The following is a 17,145-nucleotide window of genomic DNA, read 5'->3' on the forward strand; positions in this document are numbered from 1 at the left end:
ACTTTTAACAAGCCACACCTGTTAATTGAAATGCATTCCAGGTGACTACATCATGAAGCTGGTTGAGAGAATGCCACTTTTTTGGTTACTACATGATTCCATATGTGTCATTTCATAGTTTTGATGTCTTCACTATGATTCTACAATGTAGAAAATAGTAAAAATATGAGTAGGTGTCCAAACTTTTGACTGGTACTGTACTTGTGTGCTACTATAGCCCCTTGCTTTAGCTACAGTCATGGAGTTTGCTAAATATTTTCATAAAGAAACTGATAAAACACCCGTGCAAATGTACTATGTACACATGCCAACAGAAAGGAACGAGGTTGGTAGCTAGCTAAGTGTGTCATTGTAGAAAAGTATTTATAAACAAAAAAATCCAACCTCTTAAAAGTTGAGTTCATTTTATTATCTATACAATAGGCTATCATTAATTTTGGCCCAATAGGCCTGACATATTACCTCTTTCAAGGAGCTTTCCGTTTTGGTAGTTATTTTGCCTAAAAACCTTTAGGCCTACCTATAGAAAAAATACATGTTTTGTTTCATGATCTAGCCTTGTTTATCATTGATATTGGAATAATTGAAAGGCTATCATAATTCATGTTACGGCTAGGCTATATATCAAATTCATTTTAATTAATGTTTTTGCATATTCCAAATGCAATAATCTTTTTTCTTATGAGCGTTGATGTCTGCTTGTTTACATGTTTTCAACTGCATTTAAGGTTTGGTCCAACAGAATCGGTCATAAGGACTTTGAGACATTATTTTACTGTAAAAGAGTTGAAGTGAACCTTTCTAACTATACCCTTTTTATGTCTCAACTCCTCAAATTGTGTGCAGAGAAGACACTACTAAAACAGGAGTATCAATAAACATTGATTCTGGAAAATGAATGCTCAGCTCGTTGCGCGTGGCATTGAATACGTACCGCTAGCAGCATTTAAGTCAAAGACCTATACTAGCTGTCTAGTCTGTTTATAAATGTACAATAAGCATAAAAACACAATTATATAAGGAATTGGCAAATTGTTCTTATTTTGAGAAATAAGGTAGGCCACTTGATTTCAACATCTGAACAAAGTGGACAGGCTAGCATACTGTTCATACAGTTGGAGACGGACAGAAGGGAGTGTTCATAACATTTCAACTGTTCTGCCTTGTTGGCTAGAAAATAGATCCAAGTTGGCTAAACTTGAAATATAAAGATTAGTTGGCTGGCTACTCACTAGCATGTGGGCTTGTGCTTGAGGAATTGTTTATAAGACCTGTGTTAATTTTCTATAATGCCTGCTACAAAAAGTTTGTCATTATTAGTGAATGTGTATTATGCATGGTTCTGGTAACATTTAACAAAAATTGCATTTTCATAGACGGACTTGAAACCCAGATCAGTGATTATTGCAAATAATAATAACATTATGAGTGGGGCTTATATTTAGCCTAATTTCACACGCTGAATTCATTACATTATTACTGACTGTTTGAAATGCATTGTATTTGACATTTAAATTGTACAACGTTTATTTAGAGATTTGTAAATAAAAAAATAAAAAATAGAACCCATACAACCCACACCCATACATAAAAATATTTTTAAAAAGCAGATTTTTAGGCCATGTCACCCAGCCCTAATTCATGTTTTCCATATGACAATTAAAATGTATTCACATGACAATTAAAGTAATTTCAATTTATTATCACGCCGATTGAGGAGTATATAAAAATGTAGGCTACATGTCTGATTAGGCGTATATCCGTTACTTTGTGTGTCTAGGCTTATTGTGGTGCCAATTTCAGCTAGGCTATCATTAGGCTAATTAAGCTTTAATTTGTATTTATAGAAAACGAGACGCAGCAACAACGCACTTTGCAGGAGAAAGACACATTCCAAGATGACTTTTCTGCCCGTAAAGTCCAAGCAGTGTCACAGGAGAAAAAGAGTCAATTCGATGAGGCTTTCTTTGAAATTGTTCACTTGGACTATGAGCCCGTAAAACAAAAAGGGAGAACGGGAAGTGATGTGGTACTTTTCAAGTGCAGCACAACCAGGCTACACACTGCCTTGCTTATAGTACGGTCCGAGACATCCTCATGCCTCATACCCTCAAAGAAATGGAAGCCAAGCTGAGAGACCTATTGCAACTAGGTGATGGTTTCATTGTGTCAATGGACATTTGGATTAGCAGAAGGGGACAGTTTACTGGGGATTGTCGCCACTTTCATTGAAGGAAAATATAAATGCCACACGATGTTGTAGTATGTGCTCGCAGCTCAAGGACACCACACATCAAAGGCCATTTACCAGAAATATGAAAGTGTCCTGAGGAACTGGAACGTGCAGCGACAGGTGAACATCCTGCAAGTGGTGACTGACAGCGCAAGCAACATGGTCAAGGCCTTCAACTTACCTGGTTTTGAGGAGATCAATGATGATGGACAGGAGAAAGATGAGGCATCCGACACAGAGGAGGGCGTGCCACCTGGGCTCTCAGTTCCAAACTGACCATATAGCCAACAACGTGGCCATGATGGTAAACCAGTACTTCAAAGTCAAATCTCCATTTACAGTGCCAAATTCACATGCTTCAGCTCGCAATGAAGGATTCCTTTAACATAGATGATGGGGTTAGTGGACAGATCCAGAAAGTGGGGAAACTTGTGAAAAGCATTAGGAAGTGTACATTGAACACAGAGGAAAGGGACAGATTGGGAGTACGTCCCACATCAGGCTGCATGACAAGATGGAACAGCCAATTATGCATGATTGAAACTGTGTTGACGATGTTCGAAAGACACCCCTTGTGGCAAAACAAACTGAAGTCTACCGCCGATGATGCAAAACTCACCTTAAACAAGGTACGTCACCTACAGGTCCTGGCGGAGGTTCTGACACCACTAGCTGACCTCAGAAAGGGTTGGGGACCCTGGGCATGATTCTCCCTGCCGTGTCTGAAATAAATACACTGTTGACTACTGTGTCTGTCCATAGACATTGCTGCTTTTGCAGGAACACCATCAGATAACGTTTCCACTCGGTACAGGCGGTACTAGAATGATAAACATCTTGTCTAGCCGCTGTCCTGGACCCCAGGTTTAAAAGTTAGTGGGTGATAAGGGATGAACTGGTGCGTAATCTCTTGGAGAGATGAGACCTCCTTGTGAAGGAAACTGAGGCTATCAACGCTCCTCTGGCAGGTGCATCTGCCATACCAGTAGCACCAGCAGTACCTAACCCTGCCCCTTAGCAAAACAAAGTGCCCAAAAGACATTGCATGTTCAGCTTCTACTTCATTCAGCAGCAGCTGTCCTCTATAGACAAGAAAGAAGAGGTAGAGGAGTACCTAACGGCCGTGAGAAGCAACGCAGACGAGGATGTTATCACCTTTTGGAAAGACAACTCCGTATCCCTTCCCACGCCTGGCAAGAGTGCCCCAAAGGGTGTTTAGCATCCCCAGTGGTTCTGCAGAGTGTATTCTCCACTGCTGGCCTCTGCAGGCACCATCGCATGAGCCTGAATCCAGAGACTCTGGCCAAACTTCTAAAAGTTCATTCAAAAAGCCTAACAAGTAGGGTGTTCACCCATAAAATGATTAATTAATTAATGGTTTATACAAATATGTTCATTCAATAGAGAGAAAAAAACAATATTCTAAACCCCATGTTTCTACCATATATGGTTAAAAAGTTAGATGATTTTCTCTGAGAATTTAGCATGTTTAGAGTTAATGTAATGTACATTAATTTCATAGCACCCTCTTAAATTGCCCTGTTTGTCTCTACATTCTAGAAGAGCGAGTGAATGAACGACTGAATAAGACAAAATGTTGTTTAAATGTTGAGCGCTTAATGTTCCTGCCAGCCTATTGTGTCACACTTGCAAATGCTTCACAATTAATTTATTTGTAGGCTATAGCCTTGAAATAATTGAAATAATAGGCTAATGATATAGTCTAAATAATAAAATGTTTGTTCCTTCTTAGACTACCCATTTTGGCTCCTGACCTATTTAGTGTTTATATACAGATTAATATGTAGCCTATTTAAATGATGACCGCTTCTTACAGTCACATTTTCATGTTGTTTATTAAAATAATTTTCATTAAAATCATATGGTTTGGTTTCCATACTTCAAATCAAATGGTAGGTCCATGTAGTCTCAAATCAATGGGTGTTGGTTAAATTGTGATTTTAAATAAAAGGATGAATGGAGGGAATTTGGAGAGCTTTTTTTCCTTTGAGCAAGGAACATGTTTTAGCGGTAGGGAAGGACTTTGAGCGCCTTGTGCACCGCCCTGTGAGCGGGATTTCAGACGCTCAACTCCACTTACTCTGATTCAGAGGAGACTGAGCTCTCTGGCTGGGGGTGAGAGACACCAATCAAACTTAATGCACATCCTTACTACTTAATAAAACTATGGACATTGACAAACAGCACAAAGTAAAGATGATCAAAGTTACGCACATCTTCAGTTCAGTGTTCGTGAAAGATGGTAGCAAACCCATCATATGGAGCGTTGCATGTATACAGTACAGACCCTAAATGAAAATAAACAGACAAACTTCAGAACCGAACATAACAGCTTTTTAACGATGATGCTCTGTGCATATGAGAATTAAGCATGAATAATCAACTTAATTTCAAACAATAGAGTCTATAGAAAAAAGACGGGAGAGTGAGTCAGTACCTCGGTCACAGCTGTTCCCCATCATCTGAGGAGGAGATGGACAGGGTTAGCCAGCATCCGATTGGCTAAACACAGAACATCACCATCAGCTAACGAGGCGAAGTCATTTCCCTTTTAACTGTTCATCTTCTACAGTATTATGAAGCCATCCCATTGATCTCAGATTTCTTTCAAGATCATCCAAGGATCTCAGTTTTCTTAATGAACTAGTTTTGTTCCTGCAGTCTGGCATCCCACCTATTTCTCCCTGAAATAGCGCTCCATGCTTCTCCTGGTCTCCCTCTCGCTCCCCTTCTCTCTTGGAGTCTCCCTCTGCTATCTACCTCCCTCTTCTTCTTCTTTCCCTATCACACTCACTCTCTCCTCTTGGCAGCAATTCTAACCTTCACTTCATCAGACTCCTTTTTGGCATGCCAGCAGCGGAAGAGATTTTACCGCATTTATTCAATCAATTGCTGTAACTGCACTCCACCGTTCCTCTCAACAGAACAGAACAGTACTGCAAGCACTTCCCTCTTCAGTTGCGCTCCCTCCCCCCCTCCCTCTCTCTGTGTACTGGAGCATCTGCTGGACTGCTACTGCAGCTGAAATGCAGCCTCACTGCTGGAACCACAGGACATACAGGACAAATCTAGAGCCACGCTTTAAGGCTAATTACAAAATAACTTGCTGCCTTAGTCGACGGATGTAGTAAACAACCCTGGGGGCTTTCTCATCGTTGTGTGTGAGGAACAGGGGTAGGGGGTAGAGAGGGACAGGGGTGCGGGGGAGAGAGAGAGAGACAAGGGTGGGGGGGTGGGGGGGGGGGTAAGGGACAAGGGTGGGGGGGGGAATATTTTTTTGTATCACCCTGTACAAGACAATCCTTAACATCAGTCGGAAATGGCAATTTCCAAAATTGGAAGATTTGCCACAAGCTACAGTGAATCAGAAAATGAGAAATATCCACTATTTAGGGCTAACTGCAAGATCCAGCCAGATTTCTCCTTATACACAAAAAGATGACAAAGACTGAGTTCGTGTTCATTTACAAAGTCACTATGCAGCAATCCACAAAGATTCAACTCCAGAACCTTGCTAAAAAGCTGTTCTTTGAACTATCCCTCATTAGTCTAAAAACTTAGTGGTAAGAAATATGCAGTTGTTGGGAGAGACACCTAGGAAAAACAACAATGAACTCAATACAGATTTGTGGATCAGCAATCCCCGGTAACAGTATTTAAACACTACAGCAGTGCCTTGTCCTCTACCTCAGAGGTTTAGTGCATATTCGTCTGCATAATTTTGCTACATTGTTGACCATTGTGCAGCATGTGACACAACACTGAAAGTTACTTAAACTGCAGAATTATCCTCAGGGAATATGATTTCTATAGTCCTTATCATGCAGTAGCAGCAATGGTGTGGGCGTTGTGAGTTAATCAAGAACTTAGGGTTGGGCTAAGTTTAATAACACCCCCAAGTACTTCTAAATATGAATTATTGATGATCACCATCCACACTTCATATCAGATATCGCAAGCACAATGAAGTGGTGAGTGGCCAATGGAGCCCACAAACAAGGATGTTTGCATCAAGTTGCATCAAATTAATTGTGATCTATTGAAACCATATGATGTTCAATAGCATGCATGCTACATTGTGATATCTTAACCCCTTATTTTTGGAAATAATGGAGTACCTTGAAAGAGAAACAGCATACAAATAGCCTACCATATCAGCTATTGTACATGCTAACAAGGAGGATCTAAGCTCACTTTTGCCTTTTAGATTATAGGCTAATGAATGGACCTGATCCTAGATCCCCACTCCTACTCTGAGATGCTTTATGAATACGGGCCCAGATGATTAGGCTAGCAGCTACCTGGTATAAAGACGGTTCTGGTAGGAATCTCCCAGCAAGCATCACTTCTAATTACAGCGATGGCCTAATTTCCCCACGTGGCAGACAATGCATTTTAACCCTGCGCTTATCTTTTAACACGATATCGATTTCAGGAAGGCCTGCACCGGATCAATTGTTTAACTGGATTTTCTGGAACGGATGCAGCAGGTGTCTCAAATGGTAACATATTCCCTATATAGTGCATTACTTTTGATGGGCCCTGGTCAAAAGTAGTGCACTATTTAGGGAATAAATAGGGTGCCATTTGAAACTGGACCATGTTGGTTGCAGGACGGGCCCCACCAGACTGCCTGACAACTGCTTGCCTCATCACTAGCTCCTGTATACAGCCCTGAGTGGTGACCTTGCCATACTGTGCTAGATAAAGGCTAGATTGGCAAACACTGACAGCCAGTCAGCGAAGAAGAAATTGATACATCATTTGATAGAATGCCACTGTAACAATTTATAGATAGGCATGTATCATGTTCATTCGTGATATTGTTTGGATAATGCTGAAAGAAAGAAAAATCTGAATGATTTGGGTGATGAAAACAGATTAAGTGGAGTTGAGAATCTACTACAGAACAGCAGCTTAAGGGTTATTTTAGAAAGGATTATAGGGGCAGCCTTCATAGAAATGCATTTCTTAATACATAAAACTTGCAAACTCAGTGCTGGTTGTCCACAGATGTCACAACAAGGGGGAAAAACACAGTTGGTACATAGAAAACGTGTTACACAAGCAACATGGTGGTGTGGGAACGAGTGTATATTTTGTGAAGTGAAGGCATATCAATGTTAAGGCGTGATGCACACGGCAACTGTGTGAAGAATGTGTGGAATGTGAAATACACTCTGTTCCATTCACTGTCCAATCATGAACCAGAACAGACACACCTGCACTGTAAGGTCAGCACAGGGGCACGTGGCGAAACAATGTTTGCCTTATGACAAGCAAAACCTACGAACAAATAAAAGTGTGAAGGGCTCTATACCAGGGCTATTTAACTGGGGGTACTGCAAGGGGTCTGCAATTTATTTCTTTATTTCAATGTATTTATGAAGAGCGCAAGCAAAAGAATACAATTATTTGTTATGACATACCTACAGTAGATAAGATAATATTTTCTTTCTAATGATGTCAACTTTATTTCTCAACTCCTAATATTGAGCAAATTACAAGCACTGGAGTATCTGACATAGGTTTTGAAAAAGCATGCGCGAATAGGCTACGAATGCGGTAAGTGCCGCTGGCTGCTGGTAAGCTTTCTTGACTTGAACATTAATTTTTGCCAACACATGGCTCACCTTTGTTTAACCAGCTAAAAAGCTGCTCATAGCAAAAATGTGTTTGGAGTTACCTTTCTAGCTAATAGCACAGTTTACACTTCCTCTTCCAATTATATTGTGGGGAGGTCAAAAGAATGAAAAACTATCTACCAAATCTATTCATTTTAAAACGTTGATTATTTCTCCTTGCTATTATCATTCACCTGATAAGACAGGAAGTATTTTGCTAACGTCTACTATATGACCAAAAGTATGTGGACACATGCTCGAACATCTCATTCCAAAATCATGGGCATTAATATGGAGTTGGTCCCCCCCTTTCTGCTATAACAGCCTCCACTCTTCTGGGAAGACTTTCCACTAGATGTCGGAACATTGCTGTGGGGACTTTATTCCATTCAGCCAACATGTGAGGTCAGGCACTGATGTTGGGCAATTAGGCCTGGCTCGCAGTCAGCATTCCAATTCATCCCGAAGGTGTTCAGTGGGGTTGGGGTCAGGGCTCTGAGCAGGCCAGTCAAGTTCTTCCACACGGATATCGTCAAACCTGTATAGACCTCACTTTGTGCACGGGGGCATTTGTCATGCTGAAACAGGAAAGGGCCTTCCCCAAATTGTTGCCACAAAGTTGGAAGCACAGAATCGTCTAGAATGTCACTGTATGCTGTAGCATTAACATTTCCCTCCACTGGAACTAAGGAACTAATGGGGCTAGCCCGAACCATGAAAACAGCCCCAGATCATTATTCCTCCTCCACCAAACTTTACAGTTGGCACTATGCATTGGGGCAGGTAGCGTTCTCCTGGCGTCTGCCAAGCCCAGATTCGTCCGTCAGACTACCAGATGGTGAAGTGTGATTCATCACTCCAGAGAACGCATTTCCACTGCTCCAGAGCCCAATGGCGGCGAGCTTTACACCACTCCAACTGACGCTTTGCATTGCGCATGTTGATCTTAGGCTTGTGTGTGGCTGGTCGGCCAAGGAAACCCAAGTTTCCGAAGAACAGTTCTTGTGCTGACGTTGCTTTCAGAGGCAGTTTGGAACTTCGTAGTGTGTTGCAACCGAGGACAGATTATTTTTATGTGCTACGCGCTTGTGTGGCCTACCACTTCACGGATGAGCCGTTGTTGCTCCTAGACGTTTCCACTTCACAATAATAGCACTTACAGTTGACCGGGGCAGCTCTAGCGGGGAAGAAATTTGAAGAACTGACTAGTTGGAAAGGTGGCATTCTATGACGGTGCCACATTGAAAGTAACTGAGCTCTTCAGTAAGGCCATTCTACTGCCAAATGTTTGTCTATGGAGATTGCATGGCGGTGTGCTTGGTTTTATACACCTGTCAGCAATGGGTGTGGCTGAAATAGACAAATCTACTAATTTGAAGGTGTGTCCACATACTTTTGTATATATAGTGTATGGTGGGGGGTCCCTGGGTCACCGGTTTGCCTGGGAGGGGTTCCCTGGTCAAGGAAATGTTGAAAACCCCTGCTCTATACAAAACACTGAATGCCTCAAGTAAGGTATAGACGGGGAAAAAATACAGTTATGAGCCACTGTTGGCAACTTCTTTATGTTACAGCATCACCGGTGTCTTCATGCACTGTATCTAGAATTAATGTAATCAGATAAGGGAAGTTTCAGAAAACATGTCCCAACATGTACAGTGAGGGAAAAAAGTATTTACATTTCTGTTGATTACTCTGCTCACAGCCAATGTTTACTGTATTTTGTTGCCAGAGTTGGGCATTTCTAATTTGCACATTTATGATGACTGCGTACACATTTTTTGAAGAAAATGTCATTACAGAGAAGTGTCGGTACCTGCCACAAAGCATTCATGTGAAAATGGACAGGGCATGGAAACGGTTATGTAACAGTGGATAAAGTCAAGAGCATTGCTTTGTTACCTGGACATACAACTGGTAAATGCAAATCATTTTATAACATTTTTGACATGTGTTTTTCTGGATTTTTTTGTTGTTATTCTGTCTCTCACTGTTCAAATAAACCTACCATTAAAATTATAGACTGATCATTTCTTTGTCAGTTGGCAAATGTACAAAGTCAGCAGGGGATCAAATACTTTTTTCCCCTCACTGTATGCCATGAAATCATCCTCATCGGAAACCATTGACACTGCCACTTGTTCTGAATGACGCAATGCAATGTATCCATTGTCCAACTGTATTACAACTATACAAGGAATTCCTATCAACTCATGGAACCAGTTATATGTCCAGGTACAAAGCAATGCTCTTGACTTTATCCACTGTTACATAACCGTTTCCATGCCCTGTCCATTTTCACATGAATGCTTTGTGGCAGGTACCGACACTTCTCTGTAATGACATTTTCTTCAAAAAATGTGTACGCAGTCATCATAAATGTGCAAATTAGAAATGCCCAACTCTGGCAACAAAATACAGTAAACATTGGCTGTGAGCAGAGTAATCAACAGAAATGTAAATACAGAGAAGTGTTTTCCCCAAGGAGAGAATGTAAGTAAAAGAGTTGTGACAGAGTTGACAGATGCTATAGGCTGTAATAAGTGCTATTTGGCAAATATATTTCATAACGATCATAAACAACCTTTTGATTGACAAACCAAGTGAAGTAATGAGATTGCCTCCGAATACTGTAGAAATAACAATGATAATCTCCATTCTCCAGACATACCTGTGGAAAAGCAACGACCTAAGGACAGCTGTGGTCAAACCCAGACAGTGTTCAACATTTTGGCTAACTATATCTGCAGAGAAGTGCAAGGAACCGGAAAACTGTATTCACATACGTTCCCGACTAGATGACAGTAACCATTGTTTATTACGTTCAAGTTATGGATGGCAGATAACAATAACCTTGGAGAATAGATATGAAATAATTTGAGTGATTACGTGACCCCAATTTCACATGCTTGTCAACATGCTAAAAGTAACAGCGTTTTTACATATAGCCAAATGATGTTACATTGTATCTTACAACAAGGATATAACATAGGCATAGCCTAAATGTTTCTGACCAAAGACTAGACAAATTGATGGAACATCCAAACAAATTAAATTGTTTCAAGTGGCAAAAAGTAACAGGTTGCGCTTGGAAAGGTTATTTTTGCACAAACTCTACAGTACAGATGGTCCTCCTGAGTAGCAACCCAAGAGTTCTCACAGAATTGCTCTTTGAATTCTAGAATTGTTTGGCAAGTAAAAAATATTAATTAAAACGACTTGAACTTACCCCATATGTATTCCATAGTTTACAATCCGGAAATCACATTTTGCTGAAAATACCAAGCAATTTCACAAGATCCTGGTGCTCGCTTACTATCTCGTCCTGGCTGTTATTTTGACTCCTTTCAAGACACGCAGGAATGCAGAAAAGCCTGCGCCCAAGCCGGTCAAACCCACACACCCTCTCTCTTCTCTTTTGAAATGAACAATACAATAGCAGCCCTTCCACATGCGTACTCAAGACGCATCGTCAAACAGACCCGTCAGAGCGAAGCCTCTGCCCCTCAGTCGCCTCAGTAAAAAGGGGGTGTGCGGAAAATGATAAGGCAATTATTTACGGTTGATTGTACAAATTGATGTCAATACGTGTGTTGCCCTGCAGAAATGTCAAGTCAAAATTCCTCCATTCAAGAGTATAAAGCTGTCCTCGTCACACGCATATCATAACCTTCACCTATCAGTCATCTCATCGATGCAGCAACCTCAGGTTTCAGCTGACCAAGCGACCTGTATTGTATTAACCCTCTTACTACAAGGTTACAGGTGGAGTACAGGAAAAGTCAGTGAAATAGTTGAATTCAAATACTGTTGTTGTATACACACCTCGGAGGGGACGAATGCGCCCAATGCACTGAGATTTATGACTTGTAAATGATTTGGTGTGGGGGACAAGAAGTACCAAAAATGTCACTGATTTCCCTCTAAAAATGCCAGTCAGTGTCATATGTCACAAAAACTGGTCATCTAAAAAATGCCAATGGTGGAGGAATATAACAACATGGTGGCAAAGTTATTATTCCCTAGTAGAATAAATCTAAACAGCAAAATAGGCTATGTCCCCAGAGCTCTATTAAAATGTGCATCTCTCAACAGCATATTTAGAAAACAAAAAGACAATATTAAAGGAGGAAGACTGCATTCATCTCAGAAAGTTTCATCTTTTTCTGTTTCCACATTTCAATCAAAATGATAGCTGAATGTCCATAGAATCCCAGTATTGGCCTAAAACCCAGTATTGCAGACACTTTGTCAAACAAGAGTATAGATTAACATATAAATAAGGCCCTCTCCCCTGGTTGAGGGCAGGACAGAAAACATTAAGAGGTTATTCACGGGTGGATGACTCCCTGAGTTACAGGGGCTGCATCTCAAATGGCACCCCATTCCCTATATAGTGAACTACTTTTAACCATATAGGGGACAGTGTGCCATTTGGGATGTAAGCCCATGTTCATCCTCATTCCTCTACCCATCAGCTGCAGTCATAAAACAACCAGCCCAAAGACCCCTTCCCTGTTCCCACTGACTCCCAGCCCAGCATCCCTCCAGCCAGTGGCTGCACCCCCGCAGATTCCCCCAGTGAATGCCCTGGCTGAGAAAAGCCCACATCAAGACAGCAGGGTCAGCCATGCTACTCAGACCCTGTGAGATGGAGCAATAGACTGGACACAGGGTACTTTGTCCCTGATACATTCCCAAAGACACCGACTCTACAGAGCATTTCCCGGCCTATGGACAGCAGTAGTAGAACGCAAACACTAACTGGCATAAATTAAATGAAACCCTCATGAAAACAGACACAAGACACTGAACATAGCGGTCATTTTGTTATTATTACAACTTGAAATTTTGTTCCTTTTGAGATCTTACAGCTGTTTCTCACTGACCAGGCAGGGAAGAGGTCAGCAGCAGTCCACATACTCATCATAAGAGATTTAAGTTTACTTCAGTTGATGCTAATCTTGCTGCTGCAGCTCTGTCGTATTTTCTAAAAAGCTCTGCTGTAGTTATGTAATGGGTACTGCTGGCAGTTTTTAATCCACTCAACAGATGCGTTTGTGCCATTGTTCTTCATACTTGCAGACTGCTTCTTTGTCGCAGGGTGTATTACGAACGAGGGATACATGGATAGTGATCAACCATCATCCAGATAAAGAATTTCAAGGTTTCTCTATGGTCCTGTGCCATTGGAGAGAAGATAAAAAAAATTGCAGACTAGTTTAATTATTGTTGCAGCAGTTAGTAATGTTCAGATGTGTCTGTATGCATTTAAAACACAAGTCCTCACACAGAACTGCATACATATAACATGTATTTATTACTTCATTTTTTTATATATCAACTATGGCGGAAGGCCTCTGTCTATAATGAATTTATTGTGTGCGGCACATCCTCTCATTAATAACCTGTTGGGGATAGGGGGCAGTATTTGCACGGCCGGATAAAAAACGTACCCGATTTAATCTGGTTACTACTCCTGCCCAGTAACTAGAATATGCATATAATTGTTTGATTTGGATACAAAACACCCTAAAGTTTCTAAAACTGTTTGAATGGTGTCTGTGAGTATAACAGAACTCATTTGGCAGGCCAAAACCTGAGAAGATTCCAAACAGGAAGCGCTCTCTCTGACTATTTCTTGGCCTTCTTGATCATCTCTATCCAAAACAGGGGATCTCTGGCATAACGTGACATTTTCTAACGCTCCCATAGGCTCTCAGAAGGCGCCAGAATGTTGAATGGTGACTTTGCAGGCCATGGCTGAAAAACAGTAGCGCATTTGGATAGTGGTCGATCTGAGAACAATGAGACTGGGGGCGCGTGCACGAGCCGACACCATGTTTTTATTTTTTCGTCTTTGAACGAAAACAGGGTTTCCCGGTCGGAATATTATCGCTTTTTTACGAGAAAAATCGCATAAACATTGATTTTAACCTCTTATGGCTAGGGGGCAGTATTTTCACGGCTGGATAAAAAACGTACCCGATTTAATCTGATTATTAGTCCTGCCCAGAAACTAGAATATGCATATAATTATTAGCTTTGGATAGAAAACACTCCAAAGTTTCTAAAACTGTTTGAATGGTGTCTGTGAGTATAACAGAACTCATTTGGCAGGCCAAAACGTGAGAAGATTCTGTACAGGAAGTACCCTGTCTGACCATTTCTTCCCCTTCTTTGTCATCTCTATCTATTACAAGGGATCTCTGCTGTTACGTGACACTTCCCACGTCTCCAATGGGCTCTCAGAGCCCGGGAAAAACCTGAATGACGTAATTCAAAGCCCTGGCTGAAACACACGAGCGCTTTTGCTAAGTGGTCTATCAGCAGACAAAAGGCTTAGGCGCGGGCACTGCCCGCCCCCGCCTTTCTGTTTTTCCCTCTGTTTACAGACACGCAGATTCCCGGTCGGAATATTATCGCTTTTCTACGAGATAAATTGCATAAAAATTGATTTTAAACAGCGATTGACATGCTTCGAAGTACGGTAATGGAATATTTAGAAATGTTTTGTCACGTTAAGCGCCATGCGCGCGACTGTGATTTACCATTCTGATAGTGTCTAGAACTCACGAACAAAACGTCGCTGATGGAACATAACGATGGATTATTTGGGACCAAACCTACATTTGTTATTGAAGTAGAAGTCCTGGGAGTGCATTCTGACGAAGAACAGGAAAGGTAAGACCATTTTTCTTATAGTAAATATGATTTTGGTGAAGGCTAAACTGGGTGGGTGTCTAAATAGCTAGCCCGTGATGGCTGGGCTATGTACTTAGAATATTGCAAAATGTGCTTCATCCGAAAAGCTATTTTAAAATCGGACATATCGAGTGCATAGAGGAGTTCTGTATCTATAATTCTTAAAATAATTGTTATGCTTTTTGTGAACGTTTATTGTGAGCAATTTACTAAATTGTTAGTAAATTCCCCGGAAGTTTGCGGGGGGTATGCTAGTTCTGAACGTCACATGCTAATGTAAAAAGCTGTTTTTTGATATAAATATGAACTTGATTGAACAGACATGCATGTATTGTATAACATAATGTCCTAGGTGTGTCATCTGATGAAGATCATCAAAGGTTAGTGCTGCATTTAGCTGTCTTCTGGGTTTTTGTGAGATTATATGCTAGCTTGAAAAATGGGTGTCTGATTATTTCTGGCTGGGTACTCTGCTGACATAATCTAATGTTTTGCTTTCACTGTAAAGCCTTTTTGAAATCGGACAGTGTGGTTAGATTAACGAGAGTCTTGTCTTTAAATAGCTGTAAAATAGTCATATGTTTGAAAAATTGAAGTTTTCGGATTTTAGAGGAATTTGTATTTCGCGCCACGCCCATCATTGGATATTGGAGCAGACATTCCGCTAGCGGAACATCTAGAATCTAGATGTAAGAGGTTAAACAGCGTTTGACATGCTTCGAAGTACGGTAATGGAATATTTTGATTTTTTTGGTCACGAAACGCGCCGGGAGCGTCACCCTTCTTTACCCTTCGGATAGTGTCTTGAACGCACGAACAAAACGCCGCTATTTGGATATAACTATGGATTATTTGGAACCAAACCAACATTTGTTATTGAAGTAGAAGTCCTGGGAGTGCATTCTGACGAAGAACAGCAAAGGTAATACCATTTTTCTTATAGTAAATCTGAGTTTGGTGAGTACCACACTTGGTGGGTGTCAAAATAGCTAGCCCATGATGGCCGGGCTATCTACTCAGAATATTGCAAAATGTGCTTTCACCGAAAAGCTATTTTAAAATCGGACACCGCGATTGCATAAAGGAGTTCTGTATCTATAATTCTTAAAATAATTGTTATGTTTTTTGTGAACGTTTATCGTGAGTAATTTAGTAAATTCACCGGAAGTGTTCGGTGGGAATGCTAGTCACATGCTAGTCACATGCTAATGTAAAAAGCTGGTTTTTGATATAAATATGAACTTGATTGAACAAAACATGCATGTATTGTATAACATAATGTCCTAGGATTGTCATCTGATGAAGATCATCAAAGGTTAGTGCTGCATTTAGCTGTGGTTTTGGTTTTTGTGACATTATATGCTAGCTTGAAAAATGGGTGTCTGGTTATTTCTGGCTGGGTACTCTGCTGACATAATCTAATGTTTTGCTTTCGTTGTAAAGCCTTTTTGAAATCGGACAGTGTGGTTAGATTAACGAGAGTCTTGTCTTTAAAATGGTGTAAAATAGTCATATGTTTGAGAAATTGAAGTAATAGCATTTCTAAGGTATTTGAATATCGCGCCACGGGATTCCACTGGCTGTTGAGTAGAGGTGAAAGCTAACAAAAATTTGTATCCCAAAATGGCAATCTATTCCCTATTTAGTACACTACTTCGACCAGGGCTCTGGTCAAAAAAAAATGGGCTCTGGTCCAAGTAGTGCACTAAATAAGGTGAAATGTGGGATGCATCCAAAGTCTTCCTCTCCCATTCTAGTCAGTGCATTGGTGTAACAGATTGGTAACTATACTGAACAAAAATGTAAATGCAACATGCAACAATTATTTTATTGAGTTACAGTTCAAATAAGGAAATCAGTCAATTGAAATACATTTATTAGGCCTTAATCTATGGATTTCACAGGATTGGGCAGGGGAGCAGCCATGGGTGGGCCTAGGAGGGCGGGAGCCAGGCTTGGGAGCCAGGCCCAGTCACTGGGGAGTCATGCCCAGCCAATCAGAATTCGTTTTTCAGACAGAAATACTCCTCAGTTTCATCAGCTGTCTGGGTGGCTGGTCTCAAATGATCCCACAGGCGAAGAAGCCGAATGTGGAGGTCCTGGGCTGATGTGGTTACACGAGGTAACTGGTTGGACGTACTGCCAAAATCACTAAAACAAAGTGGGAGGCGGCTTTTGGTAGAGAAATGAACATTCAATTCTCTGGAGACAGCGCTGGTGGACATTCCTGCAGTCAGCATGCCAATTGCACATTCCCTCAAAACATCTGTGGTATTGTGTTGTATGACAAAACTGCACATTTTAGAGTGGCCTTTTAAATATGTTTTTTTTTTTAGAGCAGCAGAAAAATAACAATAGCGAGACTATATACACGGGGTACCGGTACAGAGTCAATGTGAGGGGGGCACCGGTTAGTCGAGGTAATTGAGGTAATATGAACATGTAGGTAGAGTTAAAGTGACTCTGCATAGATAATAACCAGAGAGTAGCAGCAGCGTAAATGGGGGGTCAATGCAAATAGTCTGGGTAGGCATTTGATTAGCTGTTCGGGAGTCTCATGGC

At 41.0% G+C, this 17,145-nt stretch overlaps 1 protein-coding gene across 7 annotated transcripts in view; it reads right to left on the minus strand.

Moving 5' to 3' along the window:
* LOC115156983 (ras GTPase-activating protein nGAP) overlaps positions 1 to 17,145 on the minus strand; it is a 100,566-nt gene that overhangs the window by 42,498 nt on the left and 40,923 nt on the right. For 2 of the 7 annotated variants that reach the window (XM_029704799.1, XM_029704798.1), the window contains exon 1: positions 11,108 to 11,641. The exons of the other annotated variants lie outside the window; for them this stretch is intronic. In XM_029704799.1, the coding sequence (XP_029560659.1) occupies positions 11,108 to 11,123 (16 nt within the window). In that variant the 5' untranslated portion in view covers positions 11,124 to 11,641. Of the gene's footprint in view, positions 1 to 11,107; positions 11,642 to 17,145 lie in introns of those variants that run through there. 7 annotated transcript variants of the gene reach the window in all.

This window comes from Salmo trutta, chromosome 21 (assembly GCF_901001165.1).
Source record: "Salmo trutta chromosome 21, fSalTru1.1, whole genome shotgun sequence".
In the NCBI taxonomy this organism is placed as follows: Eukaryota; Metazoa; Chordata; class Actinopteri; order Salmoniformes; family Salmonidae; genus Salmo; species Salmo trutta.